At 37.4% G+C, this 21,927-nt stretch overlaps 1 protein-coding gene across 1 annotated transcript in view; it reads right to left on the bottom strand.

The window, feature by feature from the left end:
• dgki (diacylglycerol kinase, iota) overlaps window positions 1-21,927 on the bottom strand; it is a 113,422-nt gene that overhangs the window by 37,944 nt on the left and 53,551 nt on the right. Inside the window, 10 exon segments of the mRNA XM_022209744.2 lie at window positions 74-134; window positions 822-904; window positions 1,100-1,195; window positions 3,201-3,275; window positions 3,679-3,795; window positions 5,165-5,233; window positions 5,309-5,374; window positions 6,429-6,485; window positions 7,333-7,407; window positions 16,401-16,496. Coding sequence (XP_022065436.2) covers window positions 74-134; window positions 822-904; window positions 1,100-1,195; window positions 3,201-3,275; window positions 3,679-3,795; window positions 5,165-5,233; window positions 5,309-5,374; window positions 6,429-6,485; window positions 7,333-7,407; window positions 16,401-16,496 — 795 coding nt within the window.

Here is a 21,927-nt window from a genome sequence, read left to right as displayed (position 1 = left end):
ACGCACAGCAAAGCTTCAGGAATCTCTAGTACAGCAGTAGTAGTAGCAGAACACAGCCGGATGAGAGTCTCACCGTGCCGTCTCCTCCACAGGCAAGGATCCTCAGATTTGGCACTTTACGATACAACTCCAACCTGACGATCCACAAAAGCAGAGAGAGGCGTAATTGTAGAATAAATAAAGGCTTCTGTGGCAGAAAGCGGCGCTGATTGGTGTGGAGTGGGTGTAATTGGTCCAAGTTTCATGAAAATTGTTCAGTTCAATGAAAGAAGATAATGACTAAAGCTGACATGTGGTGTTTTTCCCCAGCACTGGACTGACATTTAAATAGATGCTAATTTGGCTATAGTGAACACAGTACAAACGTACAGTCATGGATGAAAGTATTCCAAAAAAGCGCCATTTCTCCCAGAAATTGTTGCAGTTACAAATGTTTTTGGTATACGTGTGTTTATTTCCTTGATGTGCATTGGAAAAACACAAAAAAGCAGAAGAAAAAAATTACACAAAACTCCAAAAATCAAACCAAATATTGAGTTGAAGGTGCCAATAATTTTGTCTGGCCCATTATTTTGTGTAAAATTAGGTCAATTTTGGCTTTTTTCTTTGCTGTTTTTGTGTTTTTCCAACACACATCAAGGAAATGAACACGTGCATACCTAAAACATTTGTAACTGCAACAATTTCTGTGAGAAATGGTGTGTTTTCTGGAAAAGTTCCAGGGGTGCCAATACTTTCGTCAATGACTCTATGTCTATTGAAGTCTGTTGAGCTGCAGATTCTAATGAAAGTCCAGGTCGTCCCTGGTTTAGGACACTCACGCCTCTCGCAGTCCACCCTGTGAAAGGTCGAAGACTTGGCGAGGGTTCAAGATCCACATAAACATCTGTAACACCTTGGCACCCTGCAGGAACAGAAGCATGGAATAATAAATGATAACAAAATGCAAATACAGGCAATCATGTTTTAAAAAATACAATCTAAGGCTGCACAGATTAATGAGTTCACATTTACACTAAAAGCAACAATAAACAGTGAAAAAGATATGATTTGAAATGACAGCACAGAGTGAACATAAAAGTAAGAAAAGTTTCCTGACCTGGTTTCCTCCACTCTTGGGATTGACAAAAACCAAGATGGGCTTCATGAGGGGAGAGGGGAGGGGCTTCAACATGAACGGACGCCATTTAGACTCCTGAAGAGACGGAACAAACGTACTAAACGTGAAAAAACACCTTCAGAGTTCAGCCATAATCATCCATTAACTCTCAACATGAAAAACTCCCATGAACCAGTATGAAAGGGAGGTTATTTTGCTTTTTAATTGCCAAAATGACAACATTTACCAGAAGCAGAAACCGTAAAAACAGACAGAATCGTCTGATTTGACGACTTAGATTTGAAATTTCTGTTAAAATCACTTTATTCTAAAAGTCCCGTTTGAAAATTCACCAAAAATCTTACTTTTGTTCAAGCAGATTCTGTACAAAATTGAAAAGTTTTGCGTTCCTCAGTACAATCTGGAAGTTATTATTTTCTGATTTATGTCATCAGTACTGTGTTATCCGGCACTAAAGACCTGTGTGAGCTCTGTCTACTTCTAGCCACGGCTGTCCTGTTTCCACAGACGTTCAGGACTTTAAACTGGTTGCTGATTAAAATGTGACAGAACAGCTACCTGGTTGACATAATAGTGTAGGAACAACAGCTGAGCTCTCACAGCCAACATAAACATTAGGTTAGCATTCATCTCTATAGCTGAACAAAAAAAGGAAGCTTTGTAGATCTGAGGTTGGTAGGACTGTGGGGCAAAAGTGCAGGATCACTGTGTAGCTGCTGGAGGTTAAAGGTCTCAGTAGTCCAAAGTCTCCCTCTCTGAAACAAAAGGCCAGTGGAGATACCGGGGACTCATACATGCAAAGCATGCGCTCTACCACTGAGCTACATCCCCTTATATGTAAGGGTGAGTCCATCTGGTTTGGTGTTCAACTCTGAAGTCGTACAAAGGAAATGTACAACTGGTAATCCATTAACCCTGTAAGACCATTAAAAATGAACAAAAATAAAATAAAATAATAATAATAATAATGATATATAAACTCACATACACAGATAAAGAAGTGAAAAAATAATATAATAAAAATAAAATTATATATAAAAAATAGTAAAAAAAAAATAACAATAATATTTAAATCCAAATAAAAATGAGCAAAAATATAATAAAATAAAAATAATGATATATAAACCCACATACACAAATAAAGAAGTGAAAAAATAAATATAATGAAAATAAAATTAGATATATAAAAAATAGCAAAAAAAATTAATAAAATAATATTTAAATCCAAATAAAAATGAGCAAAAATATAATAAAATAAAAATAATGATATATAAATCCACATCCACAAATAAAGAAGTGAAAAAATAAATATAATGAAAATAAAATTAGATATATACAAAATAGCAAAAATGTAATAAAATAACAATAATATTTAAATCCAAATAAAAATGAGCAAAAATTTAAAAACAGCAAAAAATTAAATATAATAAAACTAAAATTGCATATATATATATATATATATATATATATATATATATATATATATATATATATATATATATAAAATGAGCAAAAATATAAAATAAAATAATAATGATATATATATAAACCCAAATATAGAACAAAATGAGCAAGAAATTAAATAAAACTAAAATTTTATACACACACACACACACACACACACACACACATATATATATAATAGAAAGTAATAATAAAACAATAAAACTGATGTATTTTGCAACAGCAGGTTGTACAGGGCTAAATAGCGTTTTTATTTGAGGGACGACTTTAAAAAAGATTCCCCTTCACTCTGGATATTTTCCCCTTAATTCTAAAATGTTATTTTTGAAAAACAATATGGCCCTGATGAAAATCATGAGACAAGAAGTCAATGAACCGAACAGCTCGAACAGTAAAATACAGTTCACATATGCTTATCTGATGTATTGATGCTTGTCAGATTTATAAATGTTCATGTTTGCTGCTCTATCATTCCATTTAAACAACAAACACTTCACAGATCTGTGATGTGTGTTAGCGGCTCACGCTTTGTGATCTCATGCACTAATAACTCCAACATTCACACAGTTCTCACACGTCGGTTCAGTGAAAACATCTCTGTCATCGTATCGCTTACATCCAGTCCCTTTTTGCTTGTTCTCCGTTTGAAAGAAGTCCTCTTTTTCCTCCTGGCAGAGTTCTTCAGTGAGCTCTGGGGGGAAACACACAGAGTTCAGTGGTTACTTCACCGTCACCACGTCCCTGGAGACGGGAATTAAACGTGCAGTGAAGCGTGTGATGTCATACGTGTGTGTGTGATAACAGAGACAAAAACCCAGAGTCCTCTCAGTCAGATCAGACGTGTGTCAGTTCACATCACATCCAGACTCACACACACGTTAACACACACACATGAACACACACACGTTAACACACACACATGAACACACACACGTTAACACACACAGACTGTGACACGTCTTCTTTTAGGGTTTTAAATTTAGATCCAACAGAGTCGTTCCTCATTAGTGTCATAAAGCGACAGCCGCTGAACGTTATCAGGCGGTGGCCCACTGTGTGTGTGTTAATGTGTGTGTTAGCGTGTGCGTGTACACCTGTGGCTTCCTGACTTTGATGATCCAGGACGGTGGGACTATGACTCCAGCGTGGGCCCCCAGAGAACACGGCTCCTCGATCTGGTGCAGCATGAAACACGTCACCTTGTTGTGGAACTGCAGGAAAAACCAGAAAAACCACAGAGTTCATCGTCTTTATGAACAGCAGAGATACCATGAAAATATTATTTAACCTCAGTGACGTTAATATGGTCTTCTATATTAACATCCATAGTGGTTCCATCTTCTGCTCATTAATGCTGATGTCTCGTTTTGCCATTTTGTGTCTTGATTTTGTTGTTTTGTCTCATTTTTGTCATTTTCTGTCTTGGTTTTGTCGCTTTGTGTCTCGTTTTTGTCATTTTTAGTCTTGATATGTCATTGTGTGGATCAGTTTTGTCATTTTCTGTCTCATTTTTGTCACTTTGTGTGTCAGTTTGTTGTTTCCAGTCTGGTTTTTGTCATTTTATGTCTCTGTTTTTGTATTGAAGGGTAACTGACACTAGCATCTGAAACGATAAAGTAACTAGAAAAGCACTCAGAGAGTGCAGACCTCCGCCAAGGATAGAGAGGAAAACAGGAAACCCATGCAGTAAAGGATCATGAGCTGGAATCAAACCTGCGTCTCTGACACAGTTCTGTTTAGGAATCACCTTCTTAACCAGTTGATCTATCTGGACACCTTGTTCCGATTTGTTGGACGACATACTAACCTGTGATGTTTTTGTCATATTTTGGACCACATACTAAAACATACTAAAAAATTCAAAGTGATCCAGAATCCAGGATCCTTTCCGGATTGCCACCAAACTTAAATCAGCTCTTCCTCTTACCATAGTCTACATCCACTCAAAATGTCATCTGAATCTGCCCAGGCGTTTTTGAGTTATCTTGCTAACAGACAGACAGACAGACGCACAAACGCCGGGTGTCACATAACCTCCTTGGCGGAGGTAATTAGAGAATTGTCTATTTGGCGATTAAATCAAGTAAGAAGGCCAGTCTCTCAGAGAAAATGAAATTTCTGTTTGCAACCAGAGGAGTCGCCTCCTGCTGGCTGTTGGAGAGAATGCAGCTTTAAGAACCTTCAGCACTGACGAAGTATCAAACCCAGAGGCTACCTTCAGCTTTCATATCGGCTCTGTGATATTCCCACAAACAACTGGGCACCAAATGAAGATGTATTATTAATGGTGTGTTGCATTAATGTCTTTGTGAGTCCTCTGGCTCCAGCCTTGAGACAGATTATTGATTCTTCATGTACCCAGGGTTCGCCTTATTCTATGTCTGCATTAACTTTAGAAAATTAAGGGAGAGAAAAAGAAATACAGGAGGTCCTCGACTTATGTCAGAGTTCCATTCTTACAGATCGATTTAAGTCTATTTTGGCCGTAAGCGGAAACGACAACAGGAGGGTTAAAGCATCAAATTTTACAAAATAACAACAACTTTCCGCTACAGTGCTGAACTCAGACGAAGTACTTACAGCCTGTTTACACCAAGAACAGCTGATGGCGATGATTTCTTTACTGTGGAAGAACTTCTGCTGAAAACTCTGCAGAGACAGAGATCATCACACTGAAGCAGCCTGAAGTGTGAGCAGTAATAATGTGTGTTTGCGTACGCTCACCTTTCCACACTGCCTACACTTCCCCTCCTGTCTTCGTCTGTGAACCCAGTGATGCCTCAGCACGTTCTGCCGTTAGCAAGACACAAAAAGTTTATTCTCTCACATGCAGTGCAACCGAGAACACGGAAAGATCACATGTATGTCGTCTAGGGCCGGACTCGAATATCCGAATATTCGTTCGCTACGGCGGTATCCGGATATTAATTTTGGTATCCGAATATTCGAAGGCGAATATTCGGATACCCCCTGTACGGTGGCCGACAGGGGCAAACACGCTGCAAACCGCAAAAGCGCTGCAAACACAGAAATGATCCAAAACCAAAAACTCACAAACGCATGAAACACATGCAAGAAAAAAAAATGCTGCAAGAGAAACATGCTGCAATCACAGAAACGACGCAGAAGCAGAGACTTACAAAATCACAAAACAGATACAAACGAAAAATGCTGCAAATATATAAAAACACACACAAACCCCCAGAACAACCGCAAGAGAAAAACGCTGCAAATTCAATCCACAACGGAAGTGCACCAGACATGAAGAAGAAGAGAAGAAGGAGAAGCAGAAGAAGAAGAAAGTGAAAGTGTCTGATATTTGTTAGTGTGAAAAGGTACGTTTTCATTTAGTTTTAGCATCATGTGTTACTTGGCTGGCATCTTTTATACAATATTATTTTTATACAATATTATCGAAGAGCAGTGCACTTCCGTTGTGGATTGAATTTGCAGCATTTTTCTCTTGCGGTTGTTCTGGGGGTTTGTGTGTGTTTTTATATATTTGCAGCATTTTTCATTTGCATCTGTTTTGTGATTTTGCAAGTCTGCTTCTGCGGCGTTTCTGTGATTGCAGCTTGTTTCTCTTGCAGCATTTTTTTTCTTGCATGTGTTTCATGCGTTTGTGAGTTTTTGGTTTTGGATCATTTCTGTGTTTGAAGCGTGTTTGCCCCTGTAGGCCACCGTACCCCTGCCCCTCCAGTCGGACGTTACGGGGCGGAACGAATATCCGGATATTCGTCTTTAATAGAGCCCAAATATTCGGAGGCCAGAAACCACTATTCGGGCCAGCCCTAATGTCGTCTCACACACGTTTCCAAAACCTCAGACACACAAACACACTCACATCTCTGAGGCACCTGGATCCTCCCTCTCTGAAGGTCGGCTTACAGCGGAAGTTAATCTGAAAAGAGAGAAACAAAGGCGGAAATGAATAAACACAAACAGCAAACACAGAATGCTAGCACAAAGTTCCACATAATTTCAATTTTATTCCAGAATAATAATTGTAGTATGTTATGTATATGTCTCGCTAGTGTCGTTTGTCTACTTTGTGTTGCTTTGTTTCTCACTTTTGACATTTTTGGTCTCATTTGTGTCATTTGTGTAATTTTTTGGTCTCATTTTTGTCATTTCTTTGCCGCTTTGTAACCGTTTCTGTCTAATATTTGCCTCTTTTTTTATTTTTTGTGCTGTTTGTGTCATTTTTTGTCATTTTTTGTCTCATTTTTGTATATTTTGTCTTGTTTTTTTTGTCTTTTTTGCCTGAATTTTGTCATTTTGATCATAAAGTAAAATATTATATGATTAATTTCCAGAAAACTGTGACTAAAAGTTGTGTTCCTTTGTAGACACTCTGTGATCTGGAAGTTGTGATGTGGAAATGATAAACTGAGGCATAATATTGTTAAAATTTCACTTGTTTTGCTTGAGAAATTTCAAAATGTTCAAAATGTTTTGCAAAAACAAAATTCCTTAAATGCACTAAATTTTTCTGCGCTAAAACAAAGGAAACATGTGGAGTTGTGGTTATTTTTTTTATCAGTTATTAAGCTGTGGTTTTACTGGTCACTGGAGATCAGATTGTTCTGAATGTGGAACCTGGACTAAAATGAGTTTGACATCCCTGATATAAAACCAGACACAACCTTTGTAGTGAAGCTTTCTGTGTGCGAGATTCAGCAGAATTCAACGGAAGTAAAGCGGGAGAAAACTCGATTTTCAGAAAAGCATGTGCGTGTGTCCACTACCTTTTCTAGCTGCTCTATGCAGCCGGTGTGGACGACGATCTTGCAGGCTGCACATTTCCTCCTGGGAGCCGACTTCTTAATGAAGATAGAGAGGACAGAGGGCAGAGTAAACACACAAACCAACCCAGAAGCAAACGACAAGCAGCAGAGTAAAGACACACAAACCAACCCAGAAGCAAATTACAAGCAGCAGAGTAAAGACACACAAACCAACCCAGAAGCAAACGACAAGCAGCAGAGTAAACACACACAAACCAACCCAGAAGCAAATTACAAGCAGCAGAGTAAAGACACACAAACCAACCCAGAAGCAAACGACAAGCAGCAGAGTAAAGACACACAAACCAACTCAGAAGCAAACGACAAGCAGCAGAGTAAAGACACACAAACCAACCCAGAAGCAAACGACAAGCAGCAAAGTAAAGACACACAAACCAACCCAGAAGCAAACGACAAGCAGCAGAGTAAACACACACAAACCAACCCAGAAGCAAACGACAAGCAGCAAAGTAAAGACACACAAACCAACCCAGAAGCAAACGACAAGCAGCAGAGTAAAGACACACAAACCAACCCAGAAGCAAACGACAAGCAGCAGAGTAAAGACACACAAACCAACCCAGAAGCAAACGACAAGCAGCAGAGTAAAGACACACAAACCAACCCAGAAGCAAACGACAAGCAGCAGAGTAAAGACACACAAACCAACCCAGAAGCAAACGACAAGCAGCAGAGTAAAGACACACAAACCAACCCAGAAGCAAACGACAAGCAGCAGAGTAAAGACACACAAACCAACCCAGAAGCAAACGACAAGCAGCAGAGTAAAAGCATCCAGACACACAAAGGCAAACAGAGACGTGCTCATCATTTCACTTTTCTTTGGCATCCTTTCATCAGCAGGAATAAAAAAGGACACTTTGACATTTTACAGCCTTTTAGTCGCCAGTCGTGACACGAAATGGAAAAAAAGGAAGAATTACTTTGCATCAGATGAATGTTGTTTTCTAAAAGCAGCCGACTGCGACTTAAAACAGCACAAACTTTTTTTGACTTCTAACAGCATGTATGAAATATTACTCAGTTATTTAGTGAATGGACTTGAAATATTAACTAACAGGAGTTTATGCATATTTTATCCACTCTGTCAGGCTGTATGTAGGTAAAGCAGTGCTTTGAGGCTTCATTCTAACAGGTTTAATGTTTACCATGTTAGCATGCTTACATTAGCTCATTAGCTAACAGCAGTAAACATGGACGTCATTCGTTCGTCGCCTGATGAAGTTAGATAAAGAGGCAAAAGTCCACGTAGTTCATTAAACGAATCCTCAATTCAGAGTATGTTGCCTCGAGGAATTTTCGTAATCGAATTACACGAATAACTCGAGGAATCGTTTCAGCCCCAGTGGACAGGTTTTGTTTTATCTCAGTAACAAATTAAAGAGTCCATATTATGTGTTTTTGGTTTCCCCTTTCTGATAGCATGCATGTGAAATATCTATAACTTTATAAAATCCACCCAAAGTGAAACAGCTTCTTTTTAATTCAGGCTTTTCTTCCAAAACAGCGGTCCCTCATCGTATCGAGGTCTCACTCTATCGCAGGACTTTGCGGTATTTGGGTATTTTTATATATTTATTATTGTGGCGAGCTGAATTGAAGAACGCTGGAGAAAGGAACTCTGCCTTTTATGCACTCTGCAACTGCCAGATGCTTTTATTTTGACACACACAGAGCAGGAAGTCATCAAACACACCTCACGGACAACAAAACACTGCACCAAACTAACTAGGCTGACTAAACCACTAAAACACAACCAGTAATAACACTGGAACACCAACATAAACCACGATGACTTTAAAGCCCCAGCACCCTGAACTCCCATGGTGCATTGCAGCACAACAGTTCAGTCATAGCAGCTGGCTCTGTCATCGTTACATCATATTAATTATTTTTGCGGTAAAATAAGCATTTTCTAGCCATTTCACAGAGACGTCTGATCGCTGCTCGTAGTGTTGCTCTGTGGCGTGTAGGGAGGGTTGAAAAAGAATTAAAATGCATGTTTTGCTGTTTTGTTATTTTCTTCCTTTGAATCAGTTCTTGATTCCTTCCTGTATTTATAAATCTGTCACACTATATGAGCAGTCTTGACAAATCAGAGCAAATCAGAGCAGTCTGGGCATTTTTGGAGAGATTAAATGGAGCGTTTAAGACAGAGAGGTGTAATAATGTGTTTTTGAACAATAAAGCAAGCAGACATACTTTAACCCGATGCGCTTCAGTGTCCCGCCCGCGGTACACTTTGAGATCTGCATAAGCAATTTGCTAAATGTCTGAAACTGCAAACGCGATTATACAAACACTACACGCCGATGGAAAGCTTAGATTCTCATGAATCCGCCGGTATAAACCACTTTCAGATGTGATTACCACAGCGGGTGAGAAAAACACATTTGTTCGACAAACAACGAATATCCATCCATCCGTTCTCTATACACGGCTTCAACGTACACAGCGTGACTCACATTTCCGGGTTCATTATTACACACAGATGAAAATATTCCACAAAAAACGGCCATAATCCAACCCTGGACATCCAGACGAAACAAGCCAGTAAACTATTTTGTCCAAAACATGTCCTGAAGTCGGTATAAAATCCACGAATCGGTTGTTTTCAAGGAAATGCACCTTGCGATGCGCGTCCAATATTCCCTGTATTTCTCGTCATATTTTTATTTTCAAATAGAATATTAGCGATTTTTTGTACTGAAAATGGCTGGAATTGACTGCAGCTTAAAGGGCTACTAGACACTAAAAAATAAGCCTGTAAATGTGCCTCAGTGTGTGACTGTGATTCTTTAAGATGATTTCCAATCCATCCAGTGGAGGTATTTCAGACAGAGCCATAGAAGTGGATAAACTGAAACCAATATCACCATGCAGTCATTTCACGAATCGGGCTAAAAGCGAACAAGCTATCTCTGAAAACTACAAATGAGAGGTGAAAGAAGAAGTTAATGTGGGAGCTCACTGAGGCCTCAGTCATTTGTCACACAGCGTGACTTAAAAAACAGAAGCAGCAAACACTCAAGATGCCAAAGTGCTATTTGCTGGGGATAAATAATGTTGCTCTGCTGCCCTCGCTCATACAACAGATGAACTAGTCATTATGAGCAACAATATGACAGCTGATAATGGAGCGGTCCTACCTCCAGTCAATGGGCGAGCAACGCTTCACGGCTCTCACATAAAAAGTAGCCGTACATCTCACTGGTTAGCTCTTCTGAATGTTCTCTCTCTGTTTAAGCCTCCAAAATCAAAAGAAGTACAGTCTTCTACATCTGGAAGTGACTCGGACAGTAAGTTAGAGACCAAGGCGAAGAGAAAGAAGCCAAGAGCACCAGAGAAGTCGGTCAAGAAACCAAAAAGTGGAGAGAGTTCCCAGCCAGGAGCTTCATCGCAGGGCAGCAGCAATGGTGACGACAACATGCTCCAGATTGGAACGATGAGGTCAGAGACTTCAAGGCGAAAGTCCTGCTGGACATCAGAAGCTGCGTTTCCATGACCCTTAGATATGCGCAAAATGTACATAGCGCAATAAAAAACTGGTAATGGAAGCACCTGAATTTCGAAATAGGACTAAAACATCACTAAAAAGTTTTTAAGCTCTCATGAGGTGGTTTTTCAGACGTTTCGATATTGAAAAATATCGCAAAAACACAATGGAAACACTTTTTCTGCAATTATGCATCACCGGACGTGACGTACCTGGTCACATGACCAGTTCTCTCTGAGTAAACATGGCGCGGTACGTGTGGACAGAAGAGGAGACAGAGACTTTTCTTGCCATTACTCTTGAGAAAAACATCACTGCCATACTAGACAGCAAACAGCAGAGGAATGCAGAGTGTTAGAAGGAGATAGAAACAGGTTTTGGGCGTCCATCTTCCTGCAGTGAAATCTCGCGGGATGATATTTTACGAGAGTTACGATGCTTCTGCCCAGAACAACCTTCAATGGAAACACGTTCAAAGGGCAAATATACTTTGTCGAAATTTTAGAAATATCGCTTTTATTTTGCGAAAAACTGTAATGGAAACCCAGCTAGAGAGTACTGGATGGACCCTGTTTCATCCACGCTGGTTCCAGTGCTAGTTCAGAGCCGGTGTCTGACTTAGCACCAGTTTTTTGTGTTTCCACCGACACAAAGAAGTGCATGAATATCGTAAACTGAACATGCTAGAATTTTGACACGGTTGAAAGACGCAACGAAGGCTTTGCACTCAAATTAAAATAAGTCGATGTTTCTCAAAGTGTGGGGTGACTGGGAGGAAAAGGTCCGTCTATGCAGAACCGATTAGCTGAACGATTGTCTGAACGTTGTCCTGTTTTTCACGGCACACACAAACACTCAAACTATGCCGGGTGTTTCTCAACGCCAAGTACACAAGTCCATACTTTTGTCTGTACTTGGCAAATACGGACTCCAAAGTATGGACTCCTGAGATTGTTAATGTGCCTCTGGAGCACCAACGTCCTCGATGGCATCACCACCTCAGCTCATCTACTCCAATTATTCTGAACATGGGTTGTTTGTCCTTCTGAAGGGGGATCTGGCCGAAAAAGCTTGAAAACCACTGATATAAGGTCACTGCTTTAGAATATAAATATAGCCTCTCACCTGAATCTATTAATCACAACAGCTCCAACTCACCAAAGGCGTCATTCGGTTAGTTTTCGGTAGCCTTGTCTGCTTGTCTTATTGTGTTGTAAAACAATTATCAGGAAAAACAACAAGCTCACAACACAGCAGCCTCAGAAACACAGTCCGACGGTTGCTCTGTTCTTTCATCACTTTTTCATTCGGACAAAAACAGCATCTCCACGGGTTAAATCAAAGCAAAATCAAAGTCAAAAACAACCAATCTGAGATACAAACTGAATATAAAACAAGCCAGACGCTGAGGAAGGCTTTGAGTTGATACACGTCGGCCGGTTTGTTTGCTCCAGAGTACATTAAAGATGTTATTTCACTTATAAAAGGGAATGTCTTTGTTTTGTCTGCTTTGTCCTTTGACCTTTTTTTTTTTTAAAAAGAGTTAAAAACAAGCACATTATGGATATTTATGCAAGCAGCTTCCAGTTCATCAGATTGATTGAATTTTTTATTAACGATGTGTTAAATAAATGCCCGGCCCACCGTCGGTTCTTACAAGATGCAAAAAAAAAAGGCTAAACAACTATGATATCAGGTTTAAGCCACTGGCAGACAACTGAACTACTTATCACCAGAGAAATGCAGCAAATGTTCACTTTGAAAACCACATTTCTTTCAGTTCCTCTCTAAATTTTCTTTTATATTTACATAACTCCTATATTTACGAGAGCGTGTGCATTTTAGATAAGATTATTAAGTATATTTCTGTACATGTATCTTTACATGCTCTCAGTTTCGACACCTAACGTCTGCTTTACATCCTCAGCACATTTCCAAACCAGAGCTACAAAGCGCTTTGTGAAGAAACAATGAAACGTTAGACAAGACAATGGGGACACGAGGGACCTCGTTCATGCTTCCTCTTTGTTTCAACTGAAGGAACTTTTAACAGCAGCTGATGCTATGATCTGAGAAATCCAGGGACAGAATAAGGAGATGCAGGCTGGAGCCAGACAATGTAGACATTTAGAAGCAATCAATGGGATCTTAAATTCAGTTCTGAAATGAATGGGGAGCCGAGACGGGACTAATGTGTTCCAGAGTTTGTGGGGAGTCTTACTGCTGTTCTGAACCAATTACAGCCAAAGAACCAAACCACGGCTTCTTATGTAATAATGACATCTGTTACATGAACTTGTGTCATATTTTCCTTCCTTTTCTGAAGACATCGGGCCTTTAAAGACCTGCTGACATTTGCTTCTTAACGTCTTTGACCATGGCTAAACACTAAACCCTCAGTACCCAAGAGTATAAAGACTGGACGGATTTCCAACGAGTTTCACTGCTGATGCTGCTCAATTTACTCTTCCAAGATCCCTAATTCTCCTACATTTAGCATCTTGAAAGAGAACATCTTGCTTCTTATTTGTCTTTTAAAAAACTAATTAGCCAACATGTCAAATCAGTTCAACAGATAACACTGACAGAAACGATTATACTCTCCTAATGGCATCGTCAGTTTATCAAATCTGGTCCTTGAGTTGGTTCCACTGCTCAGGACTCTCGTGCCCCTTTTCAACCAAAAAGAACCGGGTTCTACTTTGGTGTTGGTGCTTAGTTGGTTCAAATCTCGTGCCTCCTAAGAACCGGTCTGCTTTTCCATTGGCAAGGAGCCGAGGTAAAACGTCTGTACGTCGCTGTATGTTTAGCCGTTCAACAACGTTGGCGTACCGTAACCGTTCAATTGTGACCCAGAAAACACCATTATGGAACTGTTAGTAGCTACCTTCAATTTCCCTCGGGAATAATATAGTATCTGTCTATCTATCTATGTAAAAAGTCAGGAAAAAAAGTGATATTCCGTAACCTGGAGGGGAAATCTGTGGATATTTTAGCTTTAGAGGAGACAACTGGCTTCTCATTAAAACCACAGATGATTTGAATTTTATTAACCGACATTGCAGAAGTTTGCATGAAGTAGAAAGGGGTCAGTACGGCAGAAAAAGAATCAACATCGGGCTTCAGAGTATCGTGAGAATCTGGGTTTTTTTCAAGGTGCGTTCACAAGTTGTTTTGATCACGCAACTGTGGTTTAATCAGATTTGAAACATGAACGAGATAAAAGATAACAGATTCAGCGTGCATGTCGCTGCTCGGAGGAAAACGGTAGCAAACAGATTGGGAAAAGGGAAATACACGGCCGATGAGTCAGACGAAATTATCCATATCCGGCTGATCACAGGTAGGAATGTGTTTATTCATGTCAACCATGACGTCTCAGATTCCACTGAGGTCAGCCTGTCCTTCTAGACGTACAAAATCTACCTTATTACATTTTTTTGCTCAATCTTTCTGACATCTTCCAGCCTCACCGTCTTCTTCTAACTATAATTCCTCACCATCAACAGAAACGCACCGACACATCATTACATTACTGTCAGAATTAAAGGTTGTTTCTCGGCTCTCCATTGCAGGTTTTTCTTCTTTGTTAGAGGCGAGCAGAGAGGCGACAGCTGTGATTTAAACCCTTTAGACGCATCCCTGCATGCTCGTAGTGAACGACGCTGAAGAGCTCTCATTCTCTGGTTTCTGACAAACACCTCCGTTGTCTGAAAATATGCTGCATTTACAGAACGCTAGAACCACGTGCTCCGGCCTTGGAGTGAATATGAGTTATGAGGGACCATAAAATAACTGGAGATGAGGATAAATTAGCGCTTCACATGAGGCAATAAAATCACAGCCATGAAATAAACTAGAAAGAGCTCAGTGGGTTCTTCTCTTAAATTTTTTTCAGTGGAAAAAAAATGTATATAAAAATATTTTTGGGAAGTTGTTGAACATTTTTTAGTGGAAAAAAGAAATGTTTAAAAAGAAGAACATTCACAAAAAAAATCAACCAAAATCCAGCAAATTTCGATGGATTTTGGTTGATTTTTTCTGAATGTTCTTAAAGAAAATATTAGAAGTTTTACTGATATATATGTAATCACTTTAGATATTTTTTAGGATTTTTTGGAAGATTTTTACTCATTTTTGAAAATATTTACAATTTTTCTTTTTTCTCTTTTTTAAATTTTATTTCTTGCCTAATTTTTTTAAAAATAAAACTTTTCAGGGAAAGTTTTAAAGAATTTTCGTCCTGAATTTTTCTTCCAAAATTGAGTGAATTTCACTGGATATTGGTTGATTTTTATGTGAATGTTCCTAAAGAAAATATTAGAAGTTGTATTGATTTCTATGTAATCAGTTTAGACATTTTTTAGGATTTTTTTTGGGAGATTTTTCTCATTTTTTGAAAATATTTACAAGATTTTTTTGGCCAAATTTGGGGGATTTTTTTAAACTTAATAAAACTTGTAAGAGAATCTTTTAAGGAATTATTGAATTTTCTTCCTGAAGGTTTTTGCAAATTTTCATACATTTGAGGATTTTTTTGCTGAATTTTTGGAAAATGTTTTGGTGGAAGAAAATAAATGTTAAAACTGATGTTTCTTTAAGAACATTCACAAAAAATCAACCAAAATCCAGCAAAGTCTTTGCTGGATTTTTTTTTTTTTTTAATGTTCTTAAAGAAAATATTAGACGTTTTACTGATATATATGTAATCACTTTAGATATTTTTAGGATTTTTTTTGGAAGATTTCCACTCATTTTTTGAAAATATTTACAAGAATTTTCTTGCCAAATTTGGGGGATTTTTAAAAAACATTTTTATCATTTTAATCTCATAAAGTGTTGACACCCCTTCCATGGAGTTAAACAATGAGAATAAATGCAGACAAAAAAAAACAAAACATTTTTAATAAAATTTTAAGGGAAATTTTTAAGGAATGATTGGAAAATGTGATTTAACATTAAAGAGCATCAGAGGGCAGCAGAAATAATATTTTACAGTAACTTCACCTGTACTATAACCCACCTCTAATCTGCAGCAACAACAAGTACCAGACCAGACGTATTTCATAATTAATTTATAGATTGATAGACTTTTTTTGAGGTTATATAATTTCCCAGAGGTTTAGAGCTTTGCTGCATGTTTATGTTCTTGAAAATTCCTCTCTGCTGTAAAGTTAAAGTGTGTAAAACAGTAAAATAGTCTGCCTGAAATTCATATCTTTGTGGCTGGAAGCGTTAATGACCAAAAAAGAAGGTATTTTATTCATTATATATTCTGCCACAAATCGGAATCGGCTTAAAAAAGTCCATATCGGTCGAGCCCTAAAACAAACAGTGGTAATCCTCTACAGCCTGACCTACAACCTGCACGTTTCATGAACGCAAAATAACATAAATAAAACATAGATGCTGTACAAAGGTCACAAAGGCCGCTCATAAGCCTTCTTTTTTTTTTTACTATATTTACAAGATAAGCACAGAAATGCGAGCAGAAGCAGTCTAAACTACTCACTGCAGTCTTGAGCAGGCAGGTGTCCTCTCCCAGGTAACAAAGCTCTCCAGAACAGCTCGTCTCCATCCACAGGTGATCCCCGTTCACGGCGTTCTCCTGCAGAGACGAAACGCAGAAGTAAACGGTAAAGTCTAGCAACGACTTGCACACTGGAAAAAACGCCCCTCCCAAAACAAGAAAAAAAGAACTTATTTCAAGGAACTTTTACCTTGAAATAAGTGAAAAAATCTGCCAATAGAACAAGTGAAAAATGGCTTGGTGAGATTTCTTCAAGTAAGATATGATCTTGAGATCTTAAATTTAGCTGGGAAAACTTAATTTGAGCTGCATTTTTATCAGGATTGTCAAGCTTAGGTGTGTTATCCGTCCAGTTGTCCTCATTTCGGGCACCAAAAAATATTGTTTCCTTGTCTGAAAAAAATCCAAAAATTCAGCTAAAAATTCACCAAATTCATTTTAAAAAAAATTGTAAACTCTTCAGTAAGCAGTTCCCCTAAAAAATTATTTTTTCAAGAAAAAAATCCCCAAATTTGACAAGAAATAAAAATTTAAAAAATATAAAAATTGTAAATATTTCCCAAAAATAAAAATAAATCTTCCAAAAAAATCCTAAAAAAATATCTAAAGTGATTACATATATATCAGTAAAATTTCAAATATTTTCTTTAAGAACATTTGGAAAAAATCAACCAAAATCCAGCGAAATTTGCATTTTTTAAAAAATATTTATTTATTTCCATCAAGAAATGTTCAAAAATTTCCCCAAAGATTTTAGAAAATGTGGAAGTCTTCACTGTGAAAATATTTTCCCCCACATTTTTAAACTTTAAAATGGGTCAACCTGACCAGCAGGACGACGGGAGGGTTAAAACAAGATCATTTCAAGATTGCTTAACTTAACGAGATATTGAAGATGCGTCGTCTTAAAACAAGTCCCTCATCTGCTGAAATGTCACCTGTTAAGTGAATTTACCCTAAATAAAGTGGGATGGGACATTTTGACTAAAAATAAGACAAATAGGCTTGGTGAGATTTTGAGTTTTTGCAGTGCTCGTCTCGCCCTCGCTCTGGTTGTTTTCAGTCGCGTTAAGCTGCAAACATATGCACGTAAACGCCGAAGAGGTCAACAAGCGCGTCAAGCACATAATTACCGGCGCTGAGGAGGAGGATCACTTCACACTGCATGTTAATGTAAGGCGCTAATCAAAACACACGCCTACGCAACACACATCTACACGCACGCTATGTGTAAATACTCCATGCGTGTTGTATGTGATAGAAAAAGGATGCTTCTGTATGTTATCGACATTATTACACAGATCAGAGGTGTCAGCTCAATCTGACCTCCAGTGAGCAGTAAAATCACATCATAATAACCCATAAACAACCACAACTCCACATTTTTCCTTTGTTTTAGCGCAAAAAAAGTTCATATTGAAGGAATTTTGTTTTTACAAAGCATCATGAACAAGCTGAAAATAAAAAAGCTGCACAGCGACCAAAAGATGGACAAACGAGACAAAAGCAAGACACAGAATGACAAAAATGATACACAAAACAAGAAATAAAGCAAATACAAAATGACAAAAATAAGACATAAAACATAAGAGAGACAAAAAGGAAACACGATACGACAAAAAGGAAACACAAAATGACAAAAACATGAAACAAATGACAAAAATCGGACAAAAACAGGACAAAATGTTACAAAAATGAGACACAAATTGACAAAAAGAGACACAAAACTGCAAAAGCCTGAAACAAAATGACAATAAATGAGAGAAATGACGCAAAACAAAACAAAAAGAAGCAAAAAATTAGACAAAAAGTAACAAATTGCCAAAAAAAGAGACAAAAAATGACGACAAAATGAGAAACAAAAAAAAACATGAAACAAACGACAAAAATTTGAGACAATCGATACAAGTCAGTGCTTTATTTGTTCTTTTGTGTGGCATTTTTATCGTTTTGCATTTTTTGTCTATTTTTGTTGTTTTGTGTCTCTTTTTTGTCACATTTTTGTCACTTTGTAACTTTTTCGTCAAATTTTTTTACTCTTTGTTTTGTTTCGTGTCGTTTGTCATTTTTTTCATTTTGATTCACGCTTTTGTCTCATTTTTGTAAAATCGTCTTGCTTTTGTTGTTGTTTGCCCTGTTTTTTGTCTGACTTATGTCGATTGTCTCAAGTTTTTGTTGACTTGGGTTTCCTTTTTGTCTTGTTTGTGGTTTTTGTATTATTTTTGTCATCTTGTGTTTTGCTCTTTTGGGCATTTTTGTCATTTTGCATTTTTTTTAATCTCTCTTGCGTTGTTTGGCTACTTTTTGGTTGTTTTGTTTCTTGTTTTGCGATTTTTTGTCTGTTTTTTTGAATTTTGTAACTTTTTGTCTAATTTTTGCCTTTTTTGTTCCATGTCATTTGTTTCATTTTTCTCCTTTTGTTTCTCATTTTTGTAATTCTTTGTCTTCTCTTTGTCATTGTGTAACTTTTTTGTCTAATTTTTTTGTCTCTTTTTTGTCTTGTTTCGTGTTGTCTCATTTTTTGTCATTTTGTTTTCATTTTTGTTATTTTGTGTCTTGTTTTTGTCATTGTGTAACTTTTTTGTCTAATTTTTTTCTCTTTTTTATTTCGTTTCGTGTTGTTTGCCTGATTTTTTTGTCCTTTTGTTTCTCGTTTTTTCTTCTCTTTGTCATTGTGTAACTTTTTGTCTAATTTTTTGTCTCTTTTTTATTTTGTTTCGTGTCGTTTATCTCATTTTTTGTCATTTTGTTTTTATTTTTGTTATTTTGTGTCTTGTTTTTGTAATTTTTTGTCCGGTTTTTGTCATTTTGTAACTTTTTTGTCTAATTTTTTGCCTCTTTTTTTTTACTTCCGTGTCATTTATCTCATTTTTGTCCTTTTGTTTCTCGTTTTTGTAATTTTTTGTCTTGTTTTTGTCATTTTGTAACTTTTTGTCCAATTTTTTGTCTTTTTTATTTTTTTCGTGTTGTTTGTCTCATTTTTTGTCATTTTGTTTTCATTTTTGTTATTTTGTGTCTCATTTTTGTAATATTTTGTCTCGTTTTTGCTGTTTTCTGTCTGACTTTTGTCGCTTGTCTCATGTTTTGTCGCTTTGTTTTGCATCTATTCTCTGTTATTCATCGGCTATTATGTTAGTATTTACTGGAGCATGAACACGATATTTCTTTCAGTCTTTCCTGCACTAACTGGCGTGTATCTCTTGTTGTGTAGCTGTTGTTACATACGTGACTTATTGGCTCCTAAAATGGGGCCACATCAACCCATGACCCCATATTAATGACTGATTAAGAGCAGTAACTCTATAAGTGTGTGGAGCAGAACGATAAAGGGCAGTGATGACGTGGAGGAAGTGTTCCTGCAGATGGAACCCGGGGAACTCTCAGACGGTTTGCTGACTTTCCTATCAATAATTCAGCACATTTTATTTACTATTCATTAGTGACATGTGATTAATTTTGGAGTCTAATTATTGTAACAGATTATTACAGAAGCATTCATTACATAAGTTGCATTTTTTACACCATTTTTATTCACATATTCAGTGAATTTGAAACCGTTTTAATGCTTTTTTTTTGGAGGGAAAACTGCTTTGTTTCTTTTGTTTTTTGAACTTTAATGATATTAAATGTTCATTTAATGTTCAGTCAGACAAAAACAAAGCGTTCTAACAGCACCTTGTGGTGGATCAAAGCATTTTAAATGTCATTCAGCTAATTTAAAGGAATAATTATGATGCTATCAGATAAAAAGAGCTGCTTCAGTTGAGCTGCTGCAGCAGGTTAGATGAGATCTGGTGGAGCTGACAAACGTCCTGATGTAACCTCCGCCTGGCTGGAACTAAAGGTTTTAGATTATTTGTCCATTACGATGAAAAAAATGATTACACAAAATGCCCTTTCCGTTGATTTGACCAAATGTGGGCATTTTACAGAATCACATGCTCATTTTTTCTGCTACCTGCTTTTAGAAGATCTCAAACTGCCACAAATGAAATGGAAAAACGTCGTCTTTATGAGGGAAAATGGCTTCACAATTGGCGTAATTTTATTCATATGGATTTCAGTGGAAATAAAAATGCCAGCGAAAATTTCTGCTGCACTCTTTGACCGATGCGGTCCAATTTGCAGAGTTGTTTCATGCTGACATTTCCCTAAGCATCGGCACTCACACTTTAAAGCACTCATAAACGGCTGTTTGGTTTGTGATTCATGTTTAAAATCCATTAAATTCTGCAGAAGAAATCCAGACAAAGTCACGTCTCATGAAGCAGGGATGAGAAAAACTTTCTTCCTCACAGTTTGCTGTGAGACATTTTGTGCTGACGATCATGAAGAAACTGCTTTTTTATTTCCCACACAAACATACGGCCGCTGAAACCAGACGGTTCATGAAACTGTTGGCAAGAACATCCAAACGTCATTGAGTGACTCAGTCAAACAGAAGGAAAGGAGGGTTTTTTTGGGTACATTATCTGAAACTGGGAACAAGAGACGTAATTTTTCTGCTCAGGTACATCTGCGAAAAAATGATTGTCGGACTAGATGTTGAAATCCCTTCTTACATAAATGAGACACCAAAGACTCTACGCCAAAAAGGATGTCAACATCTAGACCTACAGACAGATCCAGCTGATGGATGTGAGGCGTGGAAATCCACAAAAAACATCCAGAAGAGAAAACAATCCTTTGAGATGTGGTGGAATAGGACTAGAGAGAGTTGTGGAGAACAGACACAAATGAAGACCTAAGGAGGCCAACTGTCGGAACGAAGACAGCACAATGACAAAGAAGAGACACAAAAGAACAAAACCAAGACACAAAATGATAAAAATGAGACAGAAAATGACAAAACCGAGACACAAAACGACCAAAACACACAAAAGAACAAAAACAAGAAACAAAACTACAAAAACGAGACAGAAAACGACAAAAACAAGACACAAAACGACAAAAACAAGACAGAAAATGACAAAAACGTGACACAAAATGACAAAAACAAGACACAAAACGACAAACATGAGACAAAAAATGACAAAACCAAGACAGAAAAAGACAAAAACAAGACAGGCAACGACAAAAATGAGACAAAAAATGACAAAAAATGACAAAACCAAGATGAATAACGACAAAAACAAGACAAAAAAATGACAAAAATGAGACAGAAAATGACAAAATCGAGACGGGTAACGACAAACGCGAGACAAAAAATGACAAAAACAAAATGAGTAACGACAAAAAAATGACAAAAATGAAACAGAAAACGACAAAATCGAGACGGAAAACGACAAAACCGAGACACAAAATGACAAAAATGAGACACAAAGTGAAAAAAACAGGACACAAAATGACAAAAATGAGACACAAAATGACAAAATCAAGACACAAAATGACAAAATCCAGACAAAAAAAATGACAAAATCCAGACGAAAAACGACAAAACCGAGACACAAAATGACAAAATTGAGATACAAAATGACAAAAACGAGACAGCAAATGACAAAAACAAGAC

Source organism: Acanthochromis polyacanthus, chromosome 1, assembly GCF_021347895.1.
Source record: "Acanthochromis polyacanthus isolate Apoly-LR-REF ecotype Palm Island chromosome 1, KAUST_Apoly_ChrSc, whole genome shotgun sequence".
Lineage (NCBI taxonomy): Eukaryota > Metazoa > Chordata > Actinopteri > Pomacentridae > Acanthochromis > Acanthochromis polyacanthus.
Note: the sequence above shows the minus strand (reverse complement) of the source record. Positions and strands in the feature narration are given on the sequence as shown.